This window comes from Anguilla anguilla, chromosome 17 (assembly GCF_013347855.1).
Source record: "Anguilla anguilla isolate fAngAng1 chromosome 17, fAngAng1.pri, whole genome shotgun sequence".
Lineage (NCBI taxonomy): Eukaryota > Metazoa > Chordata > Actinopteri > Anguilliformes > Anguillidae > Anguilla > Anguilla anguilla.
Genome location: NC_049217.1, coordinates 15,659,139 through 15,682,858, shown reverse-complemented (window position 1 = coordinate 15,682,858; position 23,720 = coordinate 15,659,139). Strand labels below are relative to the sequence as shown.

Sequence of the window (23,720 nt, the reverse complement as noted above, 5' to 3'; positions counted from 1 at the left end):
AGCGTTCACATTGATTTGACGTATAATGTGACTGCATTGCCCAGTCAGTATAATTAGTATCTCGGTATTTCTGCGTCAATAAACCGTAAAAAAAAGGGCTGTAAAAAGAAGAAGAGATCAGGCCAAGCACCTGGGGGCCGGGTTTGTGCCTGACCTCTGCCCTGTAACGCGGAGCTAGCGCACAGGCTAATCAGGAAGTGATGTGCCCGTTCGCTGATCGGCGCTAGCTCTCCTGTAGCACTGTGTGGCCAGCCCTGGGAAAAGCAGCCCCTGGCTGGGGTGTTACTGCAGCACAGGCTAGTGAGTAAGAGAGGAGCCCCGTTCTCTGATCGGCGCTAGCTCTCCTGTAGTACTGTGTGGCCAGCCCTGGGAAAAGCAGCCCCTGGCTGGGGTGTAACTGCAGCACTGGAATTTCAGTGGCCACACTGGGAAGAAAAAAACATCAACATTTGTTTAAAAAAAAAAAAAAAAAAACGCAGAAAATTGATGGCATTTAATAATAGTGTGGGAATTAATGGATAAGGTCACAGGTTTGATTCACGGGTAGGCCACTGCTGTTGTACTCTTGAGCAAGGTACTTAACCTGCATTGCTTGAGTATATATCGCTGTAGAAATGGATGCAATGCAAATGCTGTGTAAAAGTTGAGGAAGTCGCTCTGGATAAGAGCGCCTGCTAAATGAACGTAATGTAATTTAATATGCAAAGGTATGTGAGCGAACTCATCTTCATTCTTTGTTTATTCTTGATTTCCATGTTTCCCAAATGGTCTTTTACCTCTGAATTAATCTTCTGATTTTAACTGCTGCTCGTATGTCTGAATGTTTGAAGTAACGACATTATTTTGTCAAAGTAAAAGTAAATCAAAGCATAAATCGCGGCAACCTAAATGACTACTTGCCATGCGGCGGTCTTGCGCTGTAGTTTCCCTTAACTTTCTGGGTTCTTCCGGAAATGGCCGAACGTGTCACTGCGTTTTGCCCGCTGACAGTTTTGCGGTTAAACCAGCCGAGTGAAACCAAAGCACTCTCCAAGGTCCTGAAATCTAAAACGCGACCCGGTATGCCAAGTACAATGCGCGCACTACAAACAACGATTTTTCACATCACTCCGGGAAATCTGCCGCGTTTTAAAAATTCTTTTTGATCTGTTTGTCCCTTTACCATATTTGACACCCGTGTGCATCTACATATCCGTTTTAATTCACAACCCCTCCCCCCACGCCCTGAATTACTTTTAACTCGCAACTAATTGTTCCTTTACTTTACTTACAATAATTACTAGCAGAAGTACCTTCTACCACTTTGATCTTTCCATCATTTCTTTGGCTTACCTGATTGGACGGTCACTGGTCACCTGTTCTCTGCTGACTTCATGCGTTAACCGTGGAAGTCTTCTGCGTTCAGCAATGTAGCGCGCCGTTGCGGTTTGAAGTGCCGGTAATGTGGGAAATCGGCCGTTGGACAGTTAAAGAAGAAGAAAGGGCACCGGGAGAGAAAGAGTGGCCCTGGCAGATGTGTGGAGAGGAAAGAAGGAGAAACCGTAGAGCATGGGTGCAAATGTGCAGGAAGAGATGAAAGGCCAGAAAACTGTAACAAGAGGGGGGAGTGAGAGAGAGAGAGAGAGAGATCACAGAAGAGGACACATGAGTCAGGATTTAGAGAAAAAGAAGGAGAACAGAATAGAAAATGAGATGGACAGAACAAAGAGGAAAGAATCAGATAGATGGAAGAGAGGAAGCGGAAACTTCAGCAAAAGGGAAAAGGAAAGAGAGGGAGAAGGAAAGAGAGAGAGAGGGGGAGAAGGAAAGAGAGAGGGGGAGAAGCAGAGAGTGCGGATTCGCTGAATGAAATCCGATTCCTCTATGCGGAACATGAGAGGAGGAGAGAGGGGGGAGGGGGCAAACGGAGTACCTCTTGAATAGGATGAGGGAAAAAAAGGTTAACTGAGCAGGCACACAATGACAGGTCTGACGGGGTCCTTTAGACCATTAAAAACTGCCTCCGCATTGCAAGGGGGCGGGGGGGGGGGGGGGGGGGGGGGGGGGGGGGGGGGGGGGGGGGCGGCGGGGGGGGGGGGGGGGGGGGGGGGGGGAGAGCAAGGGAGCGTTGAAGGGCGCAAGAATCATTCTTGCTTTTACTGCAGCAAAAAAGCGTTCACTCTTCCATCGCGCCCTCCCTGCTGGTGCTCAGTGCAGTGTCAACGAGTGCGCGAGTGTCCAGTTAGTGGATGATGTGCCCCGTCCTGTGCGCCTCCCCCCCCTCCGTACCGTAGCCTTACTGTTCCTTCGTTCCCGTCTCCTTTTCTCCCTCATTTCATCTCTCTCTCTCTCTCTCTCTGTCTCTCTCTCTCTCTCTCTCTCTCTTTAAAGCTTGTGATCGACCTCTCTCCTCCATCTTCTCACGGAGGACAAAATGACAGTTGGTAGAATATGACCTTAATTGACAAACTGAGCACGGTGCACTGTGCTCCGCAGGACGGCGCGGCGACGCGGGGGTTAACGGTCCGCCAGTGTAAACACGCTCGCTGTGCTGAATGCACTCCTGGGCACATTAACACAGAGCTGAGCGAGGGGGGTGGGGGGTGGGGGGGTGGGAGGGTCTTTAATGGTCTACAGTCTTTCTCTCTCCATTTTGTGGAGCTCAGCAAATAATTGTTCTGCCTCAAGCTCTCTCTCAATTGCTCTCTATCTCTCTCTCTCTCTCTCTCTCTCTCCCCCCATAGGATGAGCAAGGAGAGGGAGGAGAGAGGGAAGGGGGAAAGGAGGGGGTGGAACACTTAATCATATTCATCTCTCCGTGGCCTAATTGAAGAAAGTGTTTTAGTGAATTGAGGGACACTGAGAGACAAAGTGACAGAGTAAGACAGGCTGGAAGAGGGGAATAATGAGCAGAGAGAAGGAGAGAGAGAGAGCGAGAGAGAGGGGGGGAGGGAACAGGATTATTAAAAGATTTCTTGCAAATCCATATACCTCAATCTTTGGAGACCTATTGGTTATATAATTTCTTATCGACATCTTAACCCCTAGTTTTAGGCTACACATGTGTATGCCAAATTTGTTATTTGTTTCCTCCCTACCCCATAACTTTTCTGACTATTTATACCATGAATATTGATGTGTAAATGTTTTTTTCTTTTTAATTGGAATGGTGGATGTGTGTCTATTTCTAATGTGTGCTTCATAAACAATTATATGTCTCTTTCTAATGTGTGCTTCATAAACAATTATATTTTCCATCAGTATTTTCTGATATTAGTAACAGCATTGGTATGTTTATACCTGGTGTTTGTTAGAAATGCCAGTGTATGAATGTCAATTCAATAATGCCATTCTCGTAACTAAATGGTTTATGTTTTATTTTGTGAACTCCAAAGTACCAAAATTAAAAGTCTTTTTTTTTTTCAGTGGTAGGTCAGCTGCCTGGATTCTACTGCAGTGTGCTACATTAACATAACAGTGTTTTTACACAATGAAGCATTCAACTACATATTGCGGCATGTTTGCTTAACTGTTAGTTGAAGTTGGAAATACATCGGTAGATTTTACCCTTTGAATGAAAATCAAGCAGACTCCTTGATTTTTTTTTTTTTACTAAATCTACCCATTTCTCTCTCTCTACAGGCTCCTCCTTCCCCCCTCCTCCCTCCGTTCTCTCTCTCCTCCTCTCCCTCCCTCCGGTGCCCTATGCTCAGTTCGGTGTGTGTCTCCTCATTCAAAGGGCGAAAGGGTGGGAACAAGTCGTCCAACAAAGCATGTTACAGCGCAGACATGACTTGTCCGTCAGAAAGCGAGAAAATCGTGATAAACTGCGGGGGGGTGAGACACGAGACCTACCGCAGTACCCTCAAAACCTTACCCGGCACCCGGTTGTCGTGGCTCACCGAGCCGGACGCATTTAGCAACTTCGACTACGACCCCAAATCCGACGAGTTCTTCTTTGATCGCCATCCAAACACCTTCGCGTTCATCCTCAACTATTACCGAACGGGAAAGTTGCACTGTCCGAACGACGTGTGCGGTCCGTTGTTCGAGGAGGAGCTGGCGTTTTGGGGCATCGATGAAACAGATGTGGAAGCGTGTTGCTGGATGAATTATCGCCAACACAGGGACGCGGAGGAGGCACTGGACAGCTTCGAGACCCCCGAACCTGACCCTCCGGAAGATGACCCCGCGCTAACGGGAGGCGCGGACGGAGACCTAAAGAGACTGTGTATGCAAGAAGACGGGAGAAAAGCCAGCTGGTGGAACGTGTGGCAACCCAGAATTTGGGCGCTTTTTGAGGATCCATATTCTTCTAAATATGCGCGGGTGAGTTGCCTTCAATTACTATCTTGGCTTTTTGGGTTAGTGTCCGTGCCTTTCAGACGGTCATGTACAATTTCATTTACCGTTCAGTTATGGCTATGGTTTGTATTTTATTTGTGTGTGGTTATATATGAATTATGTATGAATTGTGATAATTATTAGGCATGCACTTATTCACGTTGACAGGCTGATGTTCTGACATTCCTTAGCTGATGTTATTTCTTTGGAAAGACATAAGGTCGCTGTGTAATGTATGAGTAAATTGCAGCGAATGTCACGTGCATCTAAATTGTTTGTGCGTTAATTATTGTTTAAAACGGATATTCCCCATAATACTGTCTTCTGCGCAAACATTTTTTGCTGGTTATAGAAGATACTCCGCGACACTTTCGTTTGGCTCTTCCTCTTTCTGGATTTTTTTTCTTGTTCACTTTCTTTTGCCCTCTGTTACTCTAGGTGTACCGTCATGCGTTCCTGTCCGCTCTGTTAATATAAATCACCGTCGTAGTTCTTTTACGCGCGGTTCTGATCTCGCGGGCCGCGCTCTTTCGTCGTTCATATTCCTAGAATTGTGGAAGCGTTCTGCCAACACGGATCACTGTCACCCACCGTCCTGTCTCGTGCCCTTTCCGTCCCTGTCCATCACATCCGCGCGACATTCCCGCCCGCGTCTCTCTTGGGGGTGACCATCAATCCCCAGTCCAGGGGTTGGCCTAAATTTTGATTTAAAAAGTTGTGGAAGGGTTACTTATTTCTTTGCTTTATGAATAGCATGTCGCTTTGATATAAATGGCACCTGTTTTTCCGTAATGTGTCATTTTGATTTGGTTGCACCCTTTGTTTCCTACCGTAGACTTGCATCCTGTTATCTCTCCATATGTGTCCTGTTTCTCGTTTATCGCAGTGCTTCCGCGTACAGTAACGTCACCTGTAAACGTTTCTTCCCTTGTCATCCTTCCCACACCTATCATGAATTCGCCTATTTTCATCCTTCAGTAATCTACCAGATTCTCTGTGCTATCAACAGCGCAGCACGTTTCTTTCCCGTCCAGGTGATTGTCTTGTGCACATGAATCATTTTCTTCTTTTCGCTCGTATGCCTGTTCAATCGTTTTGGATTTTAAATTCCTCCTCCCACATATCTCTAAATGCACAATGCACCAGCTGTAGGCCGACGACTGAACATATGTCGCCTATTCTAAATTGCCAGTGTTTTAACGGTCACGAGAAACCTAGATTTTGTACTAAGCATTGGGGACGTCGCTATTACTCTGCTGATTGCGACGATGGGTGTTCTGCATTGTTATGCTACCAGCAGATCATCGTAAAGTACGGCAGGGGTTTCGATTATTAATAACAGCCAAGTGTGTTTGCGTTCCGAGACTTGCTCTGCGCGTGTGGACGGACTGCGAAGCGCTGCGTTAGAACGCTCGTGAAGCGATCTACAACTTCGCTCCCTCTTTCAGAGTTTCTCTCTTCTTCCCCTCGAGGCAGATGGCTTAATGTTACCATATCTGTGTGTTCTATAGTCCTTTAAATTCATGCTGAAAATGTAAAAGGGGTCTGCGCCTACCACACAAACTCCATCAAACGCACATACTTGCATGCGCGCGCAGACACACAAACACACACACACGCATTTTTTAAATAAAGCTTCACTGCGTGTGGACAGACTGCTGGTTTTCCAATATCAGACAGGTGTCTGATGATATTGAGCCACCTGATCTTTTCTCCTTTGTTCCGCACCTGATGATTTAGGACCAGGTAACAAACTGGCTATCTGTGCCGTCCTCTGCCAGATCACAGGTACCGCTGGGTATTTCTCTCAGTGACGCGGCTGCAGTCAGCTGGCAGCCGTCTCTGGCACCCGACCGCGCGGGCTGCTGTGTGATAATGTATGACAGTGCACTGTTTACCCTCTGAGCCGCACTGGGCAGCTCGCAGAGGAACCTGCAGTCTGCGGTTCTCTGTGTAACCTGCAGTGCATTGACTGAGCTGCAGGTTCTGCAAGCACATGCAGCTGCATGCTATCGCACCTTCTGTTATTTTACAGTATCTGCTGTAATGCGACCACACTACAGTAAGTGAGGGTGACTGGCAGAGCCCCTGAATTTACTTTTGGAGAAAAATATTCATAATACATTATGATTGAATGGAATTATGATCGATGCAAGGCCATACTTCGTTAGATGCAGGGTGTTTGTTCTAAATCGGAAAGTCTGTCCCGTGATCCCCCTGTTTGTCTTCCTGTCTAACTGTTACGTTAAAAAAAATCCATATCGATTTAAGAAGACAAATCGGTCCCGTGACCCGGATAACTGTGTGCTAAGTCGTATTTTCTGTTGACTTCGGTATATGAAGAGAGTGTATTGACTGAATTGCGTCCGAATCTCCGTTTGGCCTTGAGAAAATGAGAGAAGCGTAGCTTCAGGGTCATGTACAGTATATGACGGCGGCGTGGCGCCATAGGCGCGAGGGCGATTATATACAGTACACGTGCAGGGAAAAAACACACTTTAAATAGGCCTATCAAATTAAAGACAGAGGGGAGAATTAATACACAGAAAATGTGATGTGTAGGATGGATAGTGGCACGTGGTACTTCTGCGCTAACGATATAGGCTAACAAACTTAATCTAACCGGAGGACAAGTGTACGTCTATTGCATCAGCTGTCGGCGAGGAACATACGGGAGTTACTGTGCATGTAAAATCGAAATACCTTAATATCAACAGTGACGGTCGGAGTCATTGTTATTGGTATATAGTTAAAATAGAGGCGATACTAATGCGTTTTCTCACATATAGAATATATTGATGTGTGGTCATTGTTATGTGATTGCAATGTAATGTGACTGATGATATGATATTCCCGTCTGTATTTCAAATCGCCCGGCTTGTATACTTTGAACCTTAATAACACTGCAGGGACGACCTCCTAATCTTCATGATGTCCGCTAATGTGGAAGGATTCTTTGTCCGAGCAATTGGAATGTCGTCATAATTTCTTGCGCTGTCAGTGCATATTTAATCTGTATCGTCATCAATAACATGATATCAGTACTAATGCAGAGGTCCTCGCTGGATTGCTCACTACTGGTATAAGCGACTCTCAGTCCCTCTCTCATTGTGCTATAGCGTAACACTGCGGTGCCGATACTAGCTGACTACGCGCTCATTTCTACTGCAGTAGACCAAGATACAGGCTTAGAGAAAGGGAGAGGGAGAAAGCGGAGGAGGGGGTGTGCTGGTGCTAGCCTTTTAAAGTCTTCGATCGGGAAGAACATTGGAGGGAATTACTCCCCCCCCCCCCCCTTTTTTTTTTTGCTGATCCGTAGAAGTTGCGTGTCCGTATCCGTTTATCGATTCATATGTCTCTGTTGGACCATTCATGCGTCTGCCTATTCTTCATATAAAAACACAGGCACGTTTTCCCAAAGTGGCTAGCCGAAAGTCCGTTTTTTTTTCTTAAGGATTTTGAATCTAATCTACATCATTAAATACAGTAGCCCCTCGCGATAGATACGGGAAGCATTCTTCCAATATCGAACCCTACCGCTAACCCTGCAGTTGAACGTACACCCAATTTCAACACAATTTCTCATAAACTCGGCAAAATATCCGGTCCCGCGCGTTTGGGGACACATCCAGGGCCATTGTGACGGCGTACACGTCACTGTTTAACATTATCTGTGGCGAGCAATAGATAGACACGTATAGAATTCAATTAAGGATCGGCGCAGAAGGATCAACTGAAACAGAGATGGTAGCCTACTGTATTCAGACATGTAAGCTATACATCCATAGACCGACGTGGGCACTCTTGGCCGATGAAATGACGCAGAAGTAAACACAAAAGAATATTTCGTTTGGGAGAAGCATTTTGCGACCCCTGAAGTTACGTTGCGATTTCGCTGGTCTTTCAACTGCTGTGGTTTGTTCACTATTGTGTAGCGCAGTGTTACAGTGAACATGATTGATTACACAGTAGGCCTACTGCTCTGCTGTGTAAATGTCGAAAAAGCTGGGTTCGACATGACGCAAGTGCACGCGAGTTTAAAATGTATATTGCACAGTGATGCTGTTGAATACAGACAGACGCGCTGAATTAAAGTGATAATAATATCGAGCATCTGGCGAGTCTAAATACGGGATAGCACGCAGTTCTCAGAATGAATACGTTGTGCGATCGCGTTATAGCGGAGATTGAAAACGTTGCATGAAACGTTTGAGAAGCGCACTGGTCTTGCGTTTGCTTTAACCAAATGCAATTTCTTTAGTGGAAAATGCTGCTGAACTGAATTAGGGAATTACTATCGAAAACAGTGCACCGTGTGTTCATTAATCAGAAGGTAAACAGATGCGGTTTCTCTATGAACACATAGGCTATAAATGCGCAAGCCAGTGTTATGATTTAATCATCACATTTCTTGGGGGGCGGGGCATCTACTAATGAAAAAAAAAATCTGTTCCAGCAAAAATCGCGCTGAAGACTCCAATTGATCAAAGTCAGACAAAGGTGACTTGGCAAAGCGTCGGATATTGAGACACTTAACCTCCGTGTGATCTTTGTAATCCGGGTGACAAGCTCTTGCTGCGTGGTGGATGACATATTTTATGCGTAAAGTGCCGGCTGCAGCGGGACGCGGTAAAGTCCCCAGCTCGCCACTGGTGACGTCACAGAGGACAGTGGGGGCTGTGCAGAACCTCACTCACCTGCGCGGACCTACTCCAGTCTTCCGCATATACGTACCGGCAGGTCCAAAGGCCGACTCCGCTCGAGCTCGCGGTTGTACGCGTAGCCTTCTGCCGTCTGCACTCGCAAACGCAACACCAACTGTTCACTGGTGCTTCACCCATTTGCCAAGGATGATCAAGCATTCAGTGAATTTCACAAACATGTAATTGGCAAACAAGTGCTGCTAAGTCAGGCGTAATTGCCCGGCAGTTATATTGGTTTCTGCAAAGGGTGATTCTAATTTCATCAACTGCTGTAAGCACCTACGCGAAATCTACTGCAACGTGAACTCCGCCGAATGCGAAAGGTGTGATCTTGAAAATTCAAGAATATGCTAAATGTAAGTCCTTGTTCATAGCCTACGTTTGCCTTGGAACAGCTCACAATGCTGTGGTCTATATAAAACCTGCAGGTTCACTGTCCTGTCAGGCGCAGATTTTATACTTCAAGCTAAAGCAAAGGCCTCCCACCCTCCTTTAAGTGTTCACTCACAGCCCAAACACGTTCCCTCTAAAATTACCCTGTTAAACACGCTACGCCATGTACCATTGTTTCTACACTCAGCATGTTAATTGTAGGTTAGGCCGCAGTCCCTGTAATAGTCAGCTGCCGCACGGTCTGCAGTTCTGCGTAGACTGCAGTTCTGTGGCATAAAAAGCACAGCGCTTAGCAGAGCTGTGTCCTATATTATGGTACAATATTTTTAGTTGCGATATTAAGTTTTCTGCGTTGTATGACACATTGTAAATACTCTGTTCTGTGAGATGAATGCATGTACGTTTATACACTGTTTCATGTGTAAATTATGAAAAGGACTAATACAAGTATAGGCCTACACACTGAAAAAATGAATTGTTGGATTTACTTAAAATAGTGGACAGTGGTTGCATGCAGTATTATTACATGTGACTTCAACTGATTAAGCACTTGTACAAGTACCTAATCAGTTGATGTTATATATACTCAGTGAGTATATACTGTATGTATATTGGTCATTTTGTCCTGGAAGAAAAGGACGCAGCACATTGATCTCGAGTTTGTGGAGCCCTGTCTGAAGGCATCCTAAAGTCATTCACAAATACAAACTACTGGTGTAAACGTAGGTGTGCTGTTCTTTGCTTCTTAAGTTTCAGATACATTAAGACACTTATATTGATGGTATGACAGGTTTTTGTTATCTCAATATTTTGACCTGTGCAAACATGTAAGACATGAAAACCATTATTTGAAGCTGATGTTTTGGTCTCAGATATAAAATGTAAAAAAAACTAGAAATACCGCCTCACGGTTATATGCCTCCGCCAAGGCAAAAACGTGTTTTGTGAGGACACAGTGACCTTGACCTTTGACCCCCAGAATCTAATCAGTTCATCCTTGAGTCCAAGTGGACGTTTGTGCCAAATTTGAGGAAATTCCATCAAGGCGTTCCTGAGATATCGTGTTCACGAGAATGGGACGGACGGACGGACAACCCGAAAACATAATGCCTCTGGCCACGGCTGTGCCATCGTGGAGGCATAATAAAAAACAATTGAGTGAAACACTGATATTTTGGGTTATGATGTAGTAAGACAGTTGTACGAATTTCATGTGGCATTTATAAGTTATATTGTTCAAGAACGGGGTATTTACCACTAATTATGTAAATGTCTACACTAAGCATGCAGATAGTAAAGGTTCAATTGCAGTGTACTTAGCTGGAGTTTGAACATCAGGTTCAAACCTCTAGGTCACGAAACTGCATTACTATTGCAACAGTACTTGTACTTTCACAAAGTACAAGTACTGAGTTAGCTGGATAACTGCGCTGAGTAGAACTCAGGACAGCTCTTTTTACTTCATCTCATGTTCCAGTTTTGGGAGGGTTCCAGGTTTCACTCAGTGCAGTTATCCAGCTAACTCAGCAATCCTGCTTCCTGAAACAGGGTGCTGATCTGCCTCATTGCACAACTTGGGATAGAAGTTCCTGTTGTAATGCAGTTCAGCTACGCACACTGCAATTGGACCAAAGTGTTTGCCTTTTAAGCTGTACTTTAATTATTTGGTATGCTGGATAGCCACACGTGAATGCAACTTCATGTATACGATCTCCGAAAATGTATTGTGTTTTCCAGCAATGTGCATGTGGTGGTGAAGGACCACGAGGTCTTTGGTCCTACTTGGGACCAAAAATGGACAAAGTCCTTCGGGAAGGAACACTATTTCCCTTCACAGAAGTTGCAGACCTGTAAAATTGTTTGTAACCAGCACTTTATCTCACGAGCTGGCTGTTTGTTATAGACGTTTCATACAGTTCATCTGTAAGAACAGCTACAGTGGTGTAAAACGTGATGAGCAAGTTTGTCTGTGCAGGCTACTTAAGGAGAAGACGGAAACATTAAACGCACGCAAACCATTACACGGAGCATATTAACCGCCCGTTTAACGCTGTTTAGGGGTTAGCAGCCTACGCACAGAAAAACTGAGAGGTCCTCGGAAACATACGGCGACTTCACAGAAAATTCTTGGAATCGATTCAGTTTGGAACGCGAGGATGAGTTACGCGATCGGCTCACAGAAAATGAAACGGTTGGATTTCAAATGAAATTTCGAACCAAGTTTGCGTTAAAGCGGGGATCCATTTAAGATGAGCGCGACGTAGCTAGCTTCAAATGCATCACACGTCACAGGTCTGAATTTAAAAACGTCAGAAAGCCTTCCTTTGGTTATTGCAACCATTCCAGCTGATTCTTGCTCATTTTGACAGGGACACATTTGTTCCTGGAAACTGGTGCCCACAGCAGTGCTATTAGCAGGTATGTCTTTATCAATTTATCAGGCTCAAAAGCACATCCGTAGAGACTGCACTCACCATAGAAAGCGTTAATGCAACGCAGATGAAAATGATGCATTCGCATTAACCCGAGCCGGAGAAGGACTTGGTTACTTCAAGGCAACTCAGGATCATTTTAAGACGACAACTGCCTTGCATTCTTGCTGTATCAGAGATTACAGGAAGCACTTTATTTTACAATGCTGTAATAACCAAGGAACACATTTCATAATTAATATGCTGAAATGAGAAAAGTAACATTGAATGACTACGTAATGAGGCTGTATTACAAGCCAGTTGCGAAGTTAAGTTGTTCTGCAATAAACTGCGACAAAATTAAGCTAAAATAAAAATAAACTAACATGTAACAGTTGCACTTTTCTCCCTTTACTCTGATGTCTCCAATCTTCAGTGTAATTGGTGCCTCATTCTTTGATTCTGTTTCATTTACCCCATGTTCTAGATATAATTTCAGGTAATTGCATTGCAAGGCACCCTTTTTTTAAACTGTCTTTTTAAAACCTGTACGCACTTACCTATTAGGCCGGGATATTCGAATCTGCTGTTTATCATTCTTCCCCTCCAATTAGGGACTGTCTTAGACCAAGGACACCAAGGGAGTGACCAATCAGTGACATCAATCAATCAATTAACTATCATGTAGAAACGACCACCAGCAGAACTGCTGGCCTTGTGGGTCAGTCTTGAGTATCATGTAAGGCAAAGGACCAGCAGTATGAACACACACAAGCCTGTCACTGAGTTATTAGGGGCAGCAGTGTAGTATAATGGGTAAGGAACTGGTCTTGGAACCAAAAAGGTCACAGGTTGTACCCTTGAGCAAGGAAGGTTCTTGACCTGCATTGCTTCAGTATATATCCAACTGTATAAATGGATGCAATGTAAATGCTATGTAAATGTTGTGTAAGTCGCTCTGTAATGTAATGTGATGTAATTAACAGAAGCCTTAAAGAAACGGTAGTGGGTTTCCATCGATGAGAGCTGTGAGGTGGAGGTGATGCTGGCAGGCCCAGAGAGCTGGGGTCCCCTCTCTCCTGGGGTAACAGGCTCTGAGCCCCTGCAGTGGGCCGGCACACAACCGGTCCTCTGTGCCGATTGGTTGATTGGTGTCCGATGAGCATATCATCTGTACAGTGAGCAGGCCTGCCAAAGGTACAGAGCTAGAACAGGATTGGGGAGGGGGGGAGGGAGTGGGACGGGGCTCTGGCCCCCATGGGCTAAATACAGCATGGGGTGACTGAGCCACAGTTCAGATTTAATAGGGGCAACAATTTGTTGCTTAATTTCTTTACAAAGTTACACTATTTCCGTCATTTTGTATGCATATACTCTATTTCAATAGCTCTTCAGATACCGGGTTGCCATGTATGTGTCTGTGATCCCCATCTGAAAGGTTGTGCGGTGAGTTTTATTCATTTTTCCCCAGGCACCCCCCTTCTCTCCCCTCTCCTGACTCATATATAGTATGGGGAGGGGGCGTGCCCGCTGTAGGCCCCTCCTCTTTTACCCGAGGCTGTGTTTTACATATCCCCAGGGCATGTCTTAATGGCTGCTGTACCTTCTCAGGACCGCCGTGTCATGTGACCGCCGTGTCATGTGACCGCGTGCCGGTCGCCAGGTAACGTAGCGGAGCGTGAGGAACGGGGCCACGGTGGGGTCTTAAACCCCCGCAACGCCATTCCGCGCGGCTGAGCGGGCCGTTTGCTCCGCCCCCTCCGGCGCGCTCGCTGCCGGTGCTCAGGGGCATCTACCCCAGCACCTGCTGCAGAGGGAGGGGGGCCCCTGGGGGAGGGTGCTGACAGACAACTGGAGAAGGCCCTCGAGAGCCTGGACTTGCTTGGGGCTCCTTTGTGGGGGAGGGGCAGTCCTTTTGCCTTCTGGTTCAGGGCTTTTCGTGAATGTGTCAGTGACATGCCTGGGTTGTAATTGCTTTTTGGTGCTTCGCTGACCTTGCAGATCTCTGTTCGGTATCTCAGAATAAGCAAATCTTACACATTTTTTTCACAAACAATTTCTCTCCCATTTTTTTTCATCCCAAATTTAGCAGAAGCCGAAACAATAGAACTGCTCTCATGCACCCATGAACCAGCATATCACTGGGAGCAGCTACTGCAGCATTAACCCATTGACTTCTTGAAATAGCCAGTTAGTGGCACAGCCAGGGCTTGAACCTGCAATCTCAAGACTGCATGGTCCAGCTTGTGCTTGGCGAATGTGCCTTATCCTGACTGAGCCACTCGAGAAAACTCAACATCGCTTTCTCTTTAGAAAAAAAAGCCCAGGGTACGATGCTTTCAGGACCTGTATGACTGCACAACCACAGAACAGGCAGTAAGGGCTAATATTTTCCAGCAACGGCTTTCCAGCAAAACAACAAATCAACACAGTCTCTAACCCGCAATAAATACAATATCATTAAATTGACAAATCACTAACATGACCTGCCTCATATTTTAAAGAGCAGTGCCATGTCATATTATGTAATGCAGTATATATTCATTCTGGTATTCGGCAATGAGAAAAATTCGGCTCTGTATTAGAGCTGAGCTAAAATACAGGTTACAGTTAAAAATGCGCATTATCCGTGTACATGGTTGTGTTTCTCAGCCGTTGATTCTCGCCCGGCGACCATATGGAACGGGTCAGTGGGAAGCTTTGGCTAGGAGAAGCTCGTTGCGTATGGTGAATTAGCGCGATTCCCCTGCGCCGTGTGTCTGTGCTTTAGGACTTCGCTGCCTGCTGCTGCATTGCAGAACTGCCTTTTTTCCCTCTACATTCTCCTCATGACTGAGTAGCAGCTTGTGAGTCTGTCTCTTCGCCTTTCTTTCTCGCACTCCTCTCCTTCCCGCTTCTGTCCTCCTCCAGTCCTCTCCCTTGGGCACAGCGTCGAGCGCCTCCGCACCGTCCGGTCAGTCAATGAGTTTGCGTAGCGGGTTACCCCTCGTTTTACTACACGCCGCCTTTCTCTTCCACTTTGAAATTCAAATAGCAACCGCGCGGCCCCCGGGATCGCCCGAGCCAAGGCACCGGGTGCACAATGCAGAGCTTGCTGTTTTCCTGGCGGAACGAACCGCAAACCGCATTCTGCATTCTCGAAACAAAAGCGACGACGTCCGCACACGGTCCAAAGGATCGCCCTCCCCTCCCTCCTCTAAACTCCCCCCTCCCCACCCGACCAATCGATCCAGAACAGCAATGCAGCACCCATTCTCACCTCTTCATATTCTAAAAAAAAAATCTGTGGTGCTAGCAAGATAGAGGAATCAGGCGCAGCGTTAAGTGACAAAGCTACACCAAACAGCTTCACCAATGTCCCGTGTGATTTTTTTAAATAAACGTATGCAAGCTAAAATATCTCCTTCTTTTTATGAGTTGCAGAAGATGATTTAACTGATGCATTGTTTTGGCTCATTCATCACATTCTCTTGTTTTAGCAACCTAACTGCTGAAACTAGCTAGCTATCTGACAGGTTAGTACTGGCAAGGTGATATATGCACCCTGACCTGAACTCTGATGTCGGGTCGGATCGTGAGCGTATAGCCTACGTGATTGGTCGGAGTAACGTGGCCGTTAGCAAAAGGACGTCTTAAAATCTGTTTGGCTAAAGTAGAATCAGTCGCAGTGAAAAAAAAAACTATTTGTGGATGAATTTGCACAGCTTTCTGTGAGAAATGTCTGAAAAATCTACAAATGAATGCAAGCGATTCCACACGTGCCGGGCGATGCATAAATCCACATCCGGTCATTGTCAAATGAATGCCCGTATATTGGTAAATATTTTCTGAAAAACAACACCTGTCACGAAATTAAAATGTATTCTGGTAAGGAGATTTGTTTGGGAGTGCCAACACATATTTGTGAGCCAGTTATTTTCATTTGTGAACCAATTATTTTAGTACACCAAATTATTTAATGATTTATGAGACAATAGTGACACTATACTATTTGCTTTTTTCTGTCATCAGCAAAAAAAAAAAAAAAAAAATCCAGAATCTGTGATGTAATCGGGAATCCTTATTTACATATACAGTGCTAGTCATGCTAAACGTTTTCCTGTGATTGCAATCCATCTGGCAAGGAGCATGTTGTCTTTAAATGCGATAAGCGAACGGCCCAGCCTCAGTACCACGCGTTTTCGTGTTTCAGAACTTCGCGAGGCAACAGCGTCCAGGCTCGCGCTTCGCCCTCGAGAGCGCGGCTGCGACGGAATCCCTGCTTCGTGCATTAAGCAGATTGCTGAAATAATGAAAATGCGATCATGAGCAGACTACACATACATTTTAGCTTCGGAATCGATTGCGCTACATAAATCTGTTGGGCGGTGAGTCACCAGGAGCCGTCCGAATATAATCATTTTTTCATCAGGAACGTAGGCTGCGTAATCTCAGTCAATGTGACTAAAAGCTACGTAGCTCGCCTCTACTTGACTTTACACCGCCAAACAACCAAATTAGGCTGGCTCACACACCCCCCCAAAATTAGAACCATTATGTGTATAAGATCGTCACGGGTGGGGGATCCGCATTTAGACAGAAATAAAACATAGTAGTTCCTGTTTGTTTCTGATCTGGCTGTCAATCTCCATTAGGCTACATTTGCGTCATTTAATATTCGTTGCTGGGTTGCCTCAGAGCAAACAACGCGGTCTTGTTGAAATTCTTAAGGCATTCTGCAGATTTTACTTTTTAAATGGAGAAAATGAATGAATTTTAATTTTGGAGGAATCTCCGAAGGCTGTGCTGTACCTGATTGGCCCGTGCAGATGTGCGCATAGTGGACAGAATGTGGGCTTTTGACAAGAGATGGAGGATCTTTCAGCATTGATCCAACATCTCCCACACACATTAAGGGGGTTGAAATAAAGTTTAGGATGGGGGTTAAGGGTATAGATTAAGGCTGGGGGTTAGGGGTATAGATTGAGACTGGGGTTAAGGGTATAGATTAAGGCGGGGGGTTAAGGGTATAGATTAAGGCTGAGGGTTAGGGGTATAGATTGAAACTGGGGTTAAGGGTATAGATTAAGGCGGGGGGTTAAGGGTATAGATTGAAACTGGGGTTAAGGGTATAGATTAAGGCTGGGGGTTAGGGGTATAGATTGAGACTGGGGTTAAGGGTATAGATTAAGGCTGGGGGTTAGGGGTATAGATTGAGACTGGGGTTAAGGGTATAGATTAAGGCGGGGGGTTAAGGGTATAGATTAAGGCTGGGGGTTAGGGGTATAGATTGAGACTGGGGTTAAGGGTATAGATTAAAGCTGGGGGTTAGGGGTATAGATCAAGGTTGGGGTTAAGGGTATAGATTAAGGCTGGGGGTTATGGTATAGATTAAAGCTGGGGGTTAAGGGTATAGATTAAGGCGGGGGGTTAAGGGTATAGATTTGGGTTGGGGGTTAAGAGTATAGATTTGGGTTGGGGGCTAAGTGTACAGATTAGGGCTGGGGATTGTGGGTATAGATCAGGGTTTTAGGTTAAAGGTATAGATTAGGTAATTAAATGAAGAGGACGGAGGTGAAAGAGAGGAGGGGGGAGAGAGGGATGGGAGAGACAGGGGGATGGGAGAGAGAGAGAAGAGAGAGAGAGAGAGGGGGGAAGGATGGGAGAGAGAGAAAGAGAGACGTGTGAGACTGAGCGGCTGCCAGTGTCTGCTCTAGAATGAATGGAAGCTGAGCAGGGGAGAAAATTAAGTGCTGCGTTCGGAATAAAATCAAGCTTGACCCCCCCCCCCCCCCCCGTCTCTCTTGTTAGACTGCCAGCGAGCAGTTTAAGAGTGCTGATGCCTTCTTTCATTGGCCAGCTCATTTTCCCAGACTCACTCCCATTGGTTTGCCCGCTTGCCCTCGATGACCGCGTCCACGCTCAGCGCTGGCAGCTGCACCACTGCACCAGCGCACCGTCTCCAGACGGCAGAACCTCGGAGCACTTGGGCTTTCCTGATAGAGCAGAGGGTCTGCATGGTAAACACTGGTACCGAAGGATGAAACTGGCGTCTGTACGGAATTGAATTCCCGGTGTGCTGGTTGCTAGCAGAGGGGCCCAGATGAGGGGTATACGATGCTATTCTGTGCTGTCATATGAGATGTGTGTAGTCGAGTGACTGGCGAACCCGTAGTTTTTACCCCTGTTAGGCCATATCGGTGGTCTGTGAGCCACGTCTGTGAGCATCTGTGAGTCTGGGCGGTGCTGTGCTCTCAGGGTCAGTGCACGTTCACTGACTGTGCGTGTGACGCGTGTGCGTGTGTGTGTGCGTGCGTGTGACGCGTGTGCGTGTGTGTGTGCGTGTGCCAAGGCGTTCGCTTTGCATGCGCTTCAGAGCACGGGTGGCCTGTGTGATTCCCACACGTTTGATTGCTTGACCTGAGGGGTCTTTCGTTGCATGTGGTGGCAGAGCACACACATATACACACACGCATGCATGCGCACACACACATGCACACGCACACACACGCACACAGACAAAAAGACATACACACACGCACACACATGCACATACACATGCACACACTCAGACACGCATACGCACACACACACATACACACACACACACACACGCAAGCACACGCACACGGACTAAAAGACATACACGCACATACACATACACACACACACACAGGTGCGCGAGCACAGACATACATACACCCGTACACACACACACGGACAAAAAGACATACACGCACACACACACATACACACACGCTCACACAGGCGCTTGAGCACACACACATATACACATACAGACAGGTGCTCAAGCACAGACATATGTACACAGGCACAGGCACCCACACCTCTGCCAGTGCTGGCGAGCACCGCAGCCTGGTTATTTTGGTGCACAGTTCCGGCAGCTGTCGAGCCTAGCGGCTCCTGGGACACGATGCTAATCTGTGCCCATCCCTCTGGAATGCGGCAGTGGCGTCAGAAGGATGACTCCCCTGCCCGGGACGTCCCGAGTGGGGGGGGGGGGGGGGGGGGCGGTGGGTGCGGGGGAAACTAACAGGCAGGGCAGCATTTGGGCTGAGCGTGTGGAGAACACACCCACCTGCTGTGGGTCCCGGACACAGAAAGGCCCCGTCACTTATTAACAAGCTGTGTGTGTGTGTGTGTGTGTGTCTGTGTATGCGTGTGCGTGTGTGTATGTGTGTGTGTGTGTGTGTCTGCGTGTGCGTGTGTGTGTGTTTGTGTGTGTATATCTGTGTCTGCGTGTGTGTGTGTTTGTGTATGTACGCCTGTGTCTGTGTGTGTCTGTGTTTGTGTATGTGCGCCTCTGTCTGTGTCTGTGTGTTTGTGTGTGTGCATCTGAGGAAGGTGGAGAACAGCAGCTTTACTCTCAAGTCTCATTGGAGCTGTGCCCCCCTCCCTCCCCCTCCCACAAGCCCAGGCCGCTGTGGGACACAATGGCAGAGATTCCTGCAGGCGTTCATGAGCAGACCACTGCAGCCCTAGGGGGGGGGGGGGGGTTAGAAGCAGGGGGAGAGGGAGTGGGAGGGGGATGGGGAGAGGGAAAGGCAAAGGGAACGGGGGAGGATAGGGGGAGGAGCTTTGTGACAGAGAACAGCAGGAAGGGGCTGTGGGGTCTCTTTACATGTACTCCCCTATACGTGTTATGAACTGCATCAGCCTTACTGGCTAATCAACAAGAACTGCCCCTGCTAGTGTCTAATACCACCAGCCTGCAGCGAGAACTGCCCCCACTAGTGTCTAATACCACCGGCCTGCACTGAGAACTGCCCCCACTAGTGTCTAATTCCACCAGCCTGCAGTGTGAACTGCCCCTGCTAGAGTCTAATACCACCAGCCTCCAGTGAGAACTGCCCCTGCTAGTGTCTAATACCACCAGCCTGCAGCGAGAACTGCCCCCACTATTGTCTAATACCACCAGCCTCCAGTGAGAACTGCCCCTGCTAGAGTCTAATACCACCAGCCTGCAGCGAGAACTGCCCCCACTATTGTCTAATACCACCAGCCTGCAGTGAGAACTGCCCCTGCTAGAGTCTAATACCACCAGCCTGCAGCGAGAACTGCCCCCACTATTGTCTAATACCACCAGCCTCCAGTGAGAACTGCCCCTGCTAGAGTCTAATACCACCAGCCTGCAGTGAGAACTGCCCCTGCTAGTGTCTAATACCACCAGCCTGCAGTGAGAACTGCCCCTGCTAGAGTCTAATACCACCAGCCTGCAGTGAGAACTGCCCCGGCTAGTGTCTAATACCACCAGCCTGCAGTGAGAACTGCCCCGGCTAGTGTCTAATACCACCAGCCTACAGCAAGAACTGCCCCTGCTAGAGTCTAATACCACCAGCCTGCAGTGAGAACTGCCCCTGCTAGAGTCTAATACCACCAGCCTGCAGTGAGAACTGCCCCTGCTAGAGTCTAATACCACCAGCCTGCAGTGAGAACTGCCCCTGCTAGTGTCTAATACCACCAGCCTGCAGTGAGAACTGCCCCCACTAGTGTCTAATACCACCAGCCTGCAGTGAGAACTGCCCCTACTAGTGTCTAACACCACCAGCCTGCAGTGTGAACTGCCCCTGCTAGAGTCTAATACCACCAGCCTGCAGTGTGAACTGCCCCTGCTAGTGTCTAATACCACCAGCCTGCAGGGGAGGCACTCTGGGGGTGGCTGGTGATAACATTGTCTACAGTTCAGCCCCAGAACGGACTCTGGGGATTGCGGGGGTGTCTGTCTCTTTTACGGCCCGTCAGAAGGGGACAGGGCTGCTGTGTGTCCGTGACTTTCCTCTTCCGTTCTTTTTAAAGTGAGCCTCTCTGTGGGAGTAAGGGCGAAGGGTAAGGGAGAGAGGTACTCTGTCTTCACAACTAATAGAACGGGGAAGCAGGGCAGCTTTGCCAAACTAGCTTTGGAACGATGTGTGTGTGTGTGTGTGTGTGTGTGTGAGAGAGAGAGAGAGGAAGAGAGATGAAGGGAGGTGAGAGAGAGAAAGGAGAGAGGGAGAGATAGAGAGTGGAGAGGGGGAACTGTGCAAGGACAAATTCTCTGTGTGCTGCAAAGATTGGATTGAATGCTAAGCAGGAAATACAACTGTCTATGCGTGTGTTTCAGTGTGTGTATGTGTCTGTGAATGCATGTGTTTTGTATGTGTTTGTAAGTGTGTGTTGGTGTGTGTGTATGAGTTTGTGAGTGTGTGTGTAGGTGTGCGTGTGTGTGTTTGTGAGTGTGTGTGTGTGTGTGTACAGTATGTGTGCATGTGTGTGTATGTGTTTGTGAGTGTGTGTATGTGTGCATGTGTGTGTGTGTGTGTATGTGTTTGTGAGTGTGTGTGTTGGTGTGTGTGTACAGGAAAAGGAGCCTGGCTGGTGTTTGCAGTAGCCCGAGAGCAGAAGGGGTCAGAGTTTACTGAGGTGCAGTAAAGTAGTTGTGTTCATCAGCAGCGCAGTTAGCATAAGCATTGCAGTAAGCATAAGCAGCACAATTACCTTTTGCAGCACAGTTAGCATAAGCATTGCAGTTAGAATTGCAGTTAGAACAAGCAGCCCAGTTAGCATTAGTATTGCAATTAGCATAAGCATTACAGTTAGCATTAGCAGTGTAGTTAGCATAAGCAGGGCATTTAGCATCAGCAGTGCGGTTAGCATAAGCAGCACAGTTAGCATCAGCAGTGCAGTTAGCATAAGCAGCACAGTTAGCATCAGCAGTGCAGTTAGCATAAGCAACACAGTTAGCATCAGCAGTGCAGTTAGCATAAGCAACGCAGTTAGTATCAGCAGCGCAGGAGCAGTGTAGCACAGCGCCACACAGAGGGCCGGAAAGCCATTTGACTGAGAGAAAATGAGGAGCGAGAGCAGGAGAGTCAGTCAGCACTGGCAGCCAGGAGATAGCAGGAGGCCAGCTGCAGACGCAGCAGCGGCAGCGTTAGCCACGGCAGCATTCAGGGCGGCGGGAAAAGACCGGAAGACCTATAATCCCATTTGCCAAAGACTTCAACATTCGTGAGACCAAGGAGGGGTGGAGGGGTGGACCAAGGCAGACGACGGGAGTCCCTATCCTCCCTTTTTCTTCCTCTAACTCCTGAGCATGGGGAGGAGAGATACTATCCCCATTCATTCATTCTTTCATTTATTACACACTCACCCTTTCATTTCCCTGCGTGCGTTCTATGTCCCTGTATGAATTATATGTCCCATATGTATAAATGTCCCCATAAGCATGAATGTCCCCATAAGCCTGAATGTCCCTATGTGCATGAATGTCCCCATATACATGAATGTCCCCATATGCATGAATGTCCCTGTGTGCATGAATGTCCCCATATGCATGTGACTTTTTGGACTTCTTACATTCGAACACTCCACCTTCTCACATTCCTTTTCTGCCCTCTCCTCCAACGCTCCTCCTCACACACTCTGTATTCCCGACTCCTGTCCTAATTTCCGGTCCTATTCCGAGTTGCGCCTCCGCTCATTGTGCTATTTCGGGTTCCGTTCCCATGACGATTCCTCGATCCCGCTCAAATCCCCAGCCGCTCATCCCGCCGTTTTCCTCTCTTCTGTGCCCGTGTCCCTCGTTCCGCAGCTTCTGCTCTCTTCCTCTCGGCTTTTTTTTTCATCAATTCCCATTGGCTACCTCTGTGCCCTTGTCTCTGACTCCGCCTCCGGCTCGAACGTCATGGTTTCATTCATGGTGCTGCCCTGGGGGCTTAAAAGCTCAAAGAGTTTACACGCTTTGAATCCTGGGAGCGTGCGAATAAAGATGAGGAAAGAGCATCCCATGCCTATGTTGTTTTTTCTGGGTCAGATGGACAATTTGCTCGGTTAACTCCTGGTTCCTTTCCCCCTTCTTTTAAGATATCGGACTCTTAAGCTATTGGTTATTCAGTTACCTAAGGTCAACACCCCTAAAACACTGCTACAAGAATACATCCAGTAGAGAGAGAGATTTAACAGGAAGTCATGTGAGAGATTTAACAGGAAGTCATGGGAGAGATTTAACAGGAAGTCATGGGAGAGATTTAACAGGAAGTCATGAGGCCTGGAGTGGTGAGGGTTTATATCTGTACACGTAACGGTCCTGCTAAAGTCTCTTTTGCAAGATGCAAATTAGTGCTATACACCGAGGGACCAGGAGGGCACAGCTGTCGGCTTTAACACAGGAGTAGCACACTAATGCAAAGATTGTTACAGGAAAAATAAGCTCACAAATGTAAAGGCTGTCACAGGACCAGTAACAAACTCAGTAATGCAAATGTTGTTACAGGACCAGTAACAAGCTCACTAATGTAAACATTGTAACAGGACAATGTTAGTGAGGAAACTTTAACCCTGGGTTTTCTGTATCACGAAGCGGACTCACTTTAAATTGGAGTATATCGCCATGGTAAGTTATGGCTAACCTGGTCCGAGGTAGATTATGTTCAGGCTTTCAGATTGAAACATATTAAAGCTTTGCCCTTTGACCAATCAACTTTCTGGAAAAAGGCATCTTCATTCCTGCAGGGCTCTGGGGTGTTTTTGCAGGGTGGAGCTTATTTAGGGACCAAATTAATCTGCTGCTTCCTTTGTGGATACCCAATATGAAAGATATTGATTGTCAAAGGACGGAGTACACTGCATATGCAAGCTTCTTGAAACCTACTCATCCATATCTACTTCCCTTAATTATGGGACAATGGGCCCCATACTTTTTGAGGTGATGAAAAAACAACTTTGGTGTGATTGGTTCAGGCAATATTTTAAATATGCTGTCTCAAGTGTAAGGTTTAGGAGCTCTAGAATGAGCAGTGTTCACATTTAAAATTAACTGTAGGATAATTACTGTGTGTTGATTTATTTGTTAGTGGTGGTGAGGTAAATAAGGTATTAGCTAATGAATTTACACTATTAGCAATCTTTTTGC

General features: G+C 46.9%; 1 protein-coding gene across 9 annotated transcripts in view; it reads left to right on the top strand.

Annotated features, from left to right (window-relative positions):
- Positions 1–23,720, top strand: part of kcnc3a (potassium voltage-gated channel, Shaw-related subfamily, member 3a) — a 93,065-nt gene that overhangs the window by 5,857 nt on the left and 63,488 nt on the right. For all 9 annotated transcript variants that reach the window (XR_004763172.1, XR_004763173.1, XM_035399368.1 and 6 more), the window contains exon 2: positions 3,622–4,308. Coding sequence is in view for 7 of the 9 variants with exons in the window: in XM_035399368.1 (XP_035255259.1) it covers positions 3,685–4,308 (624 nt within the window). In the remaining 2 variants the exon portion in view is untranslated. The remainder of the gene's footprint in view (positions 1–3,621; positions 4,309–23,720) is intronic.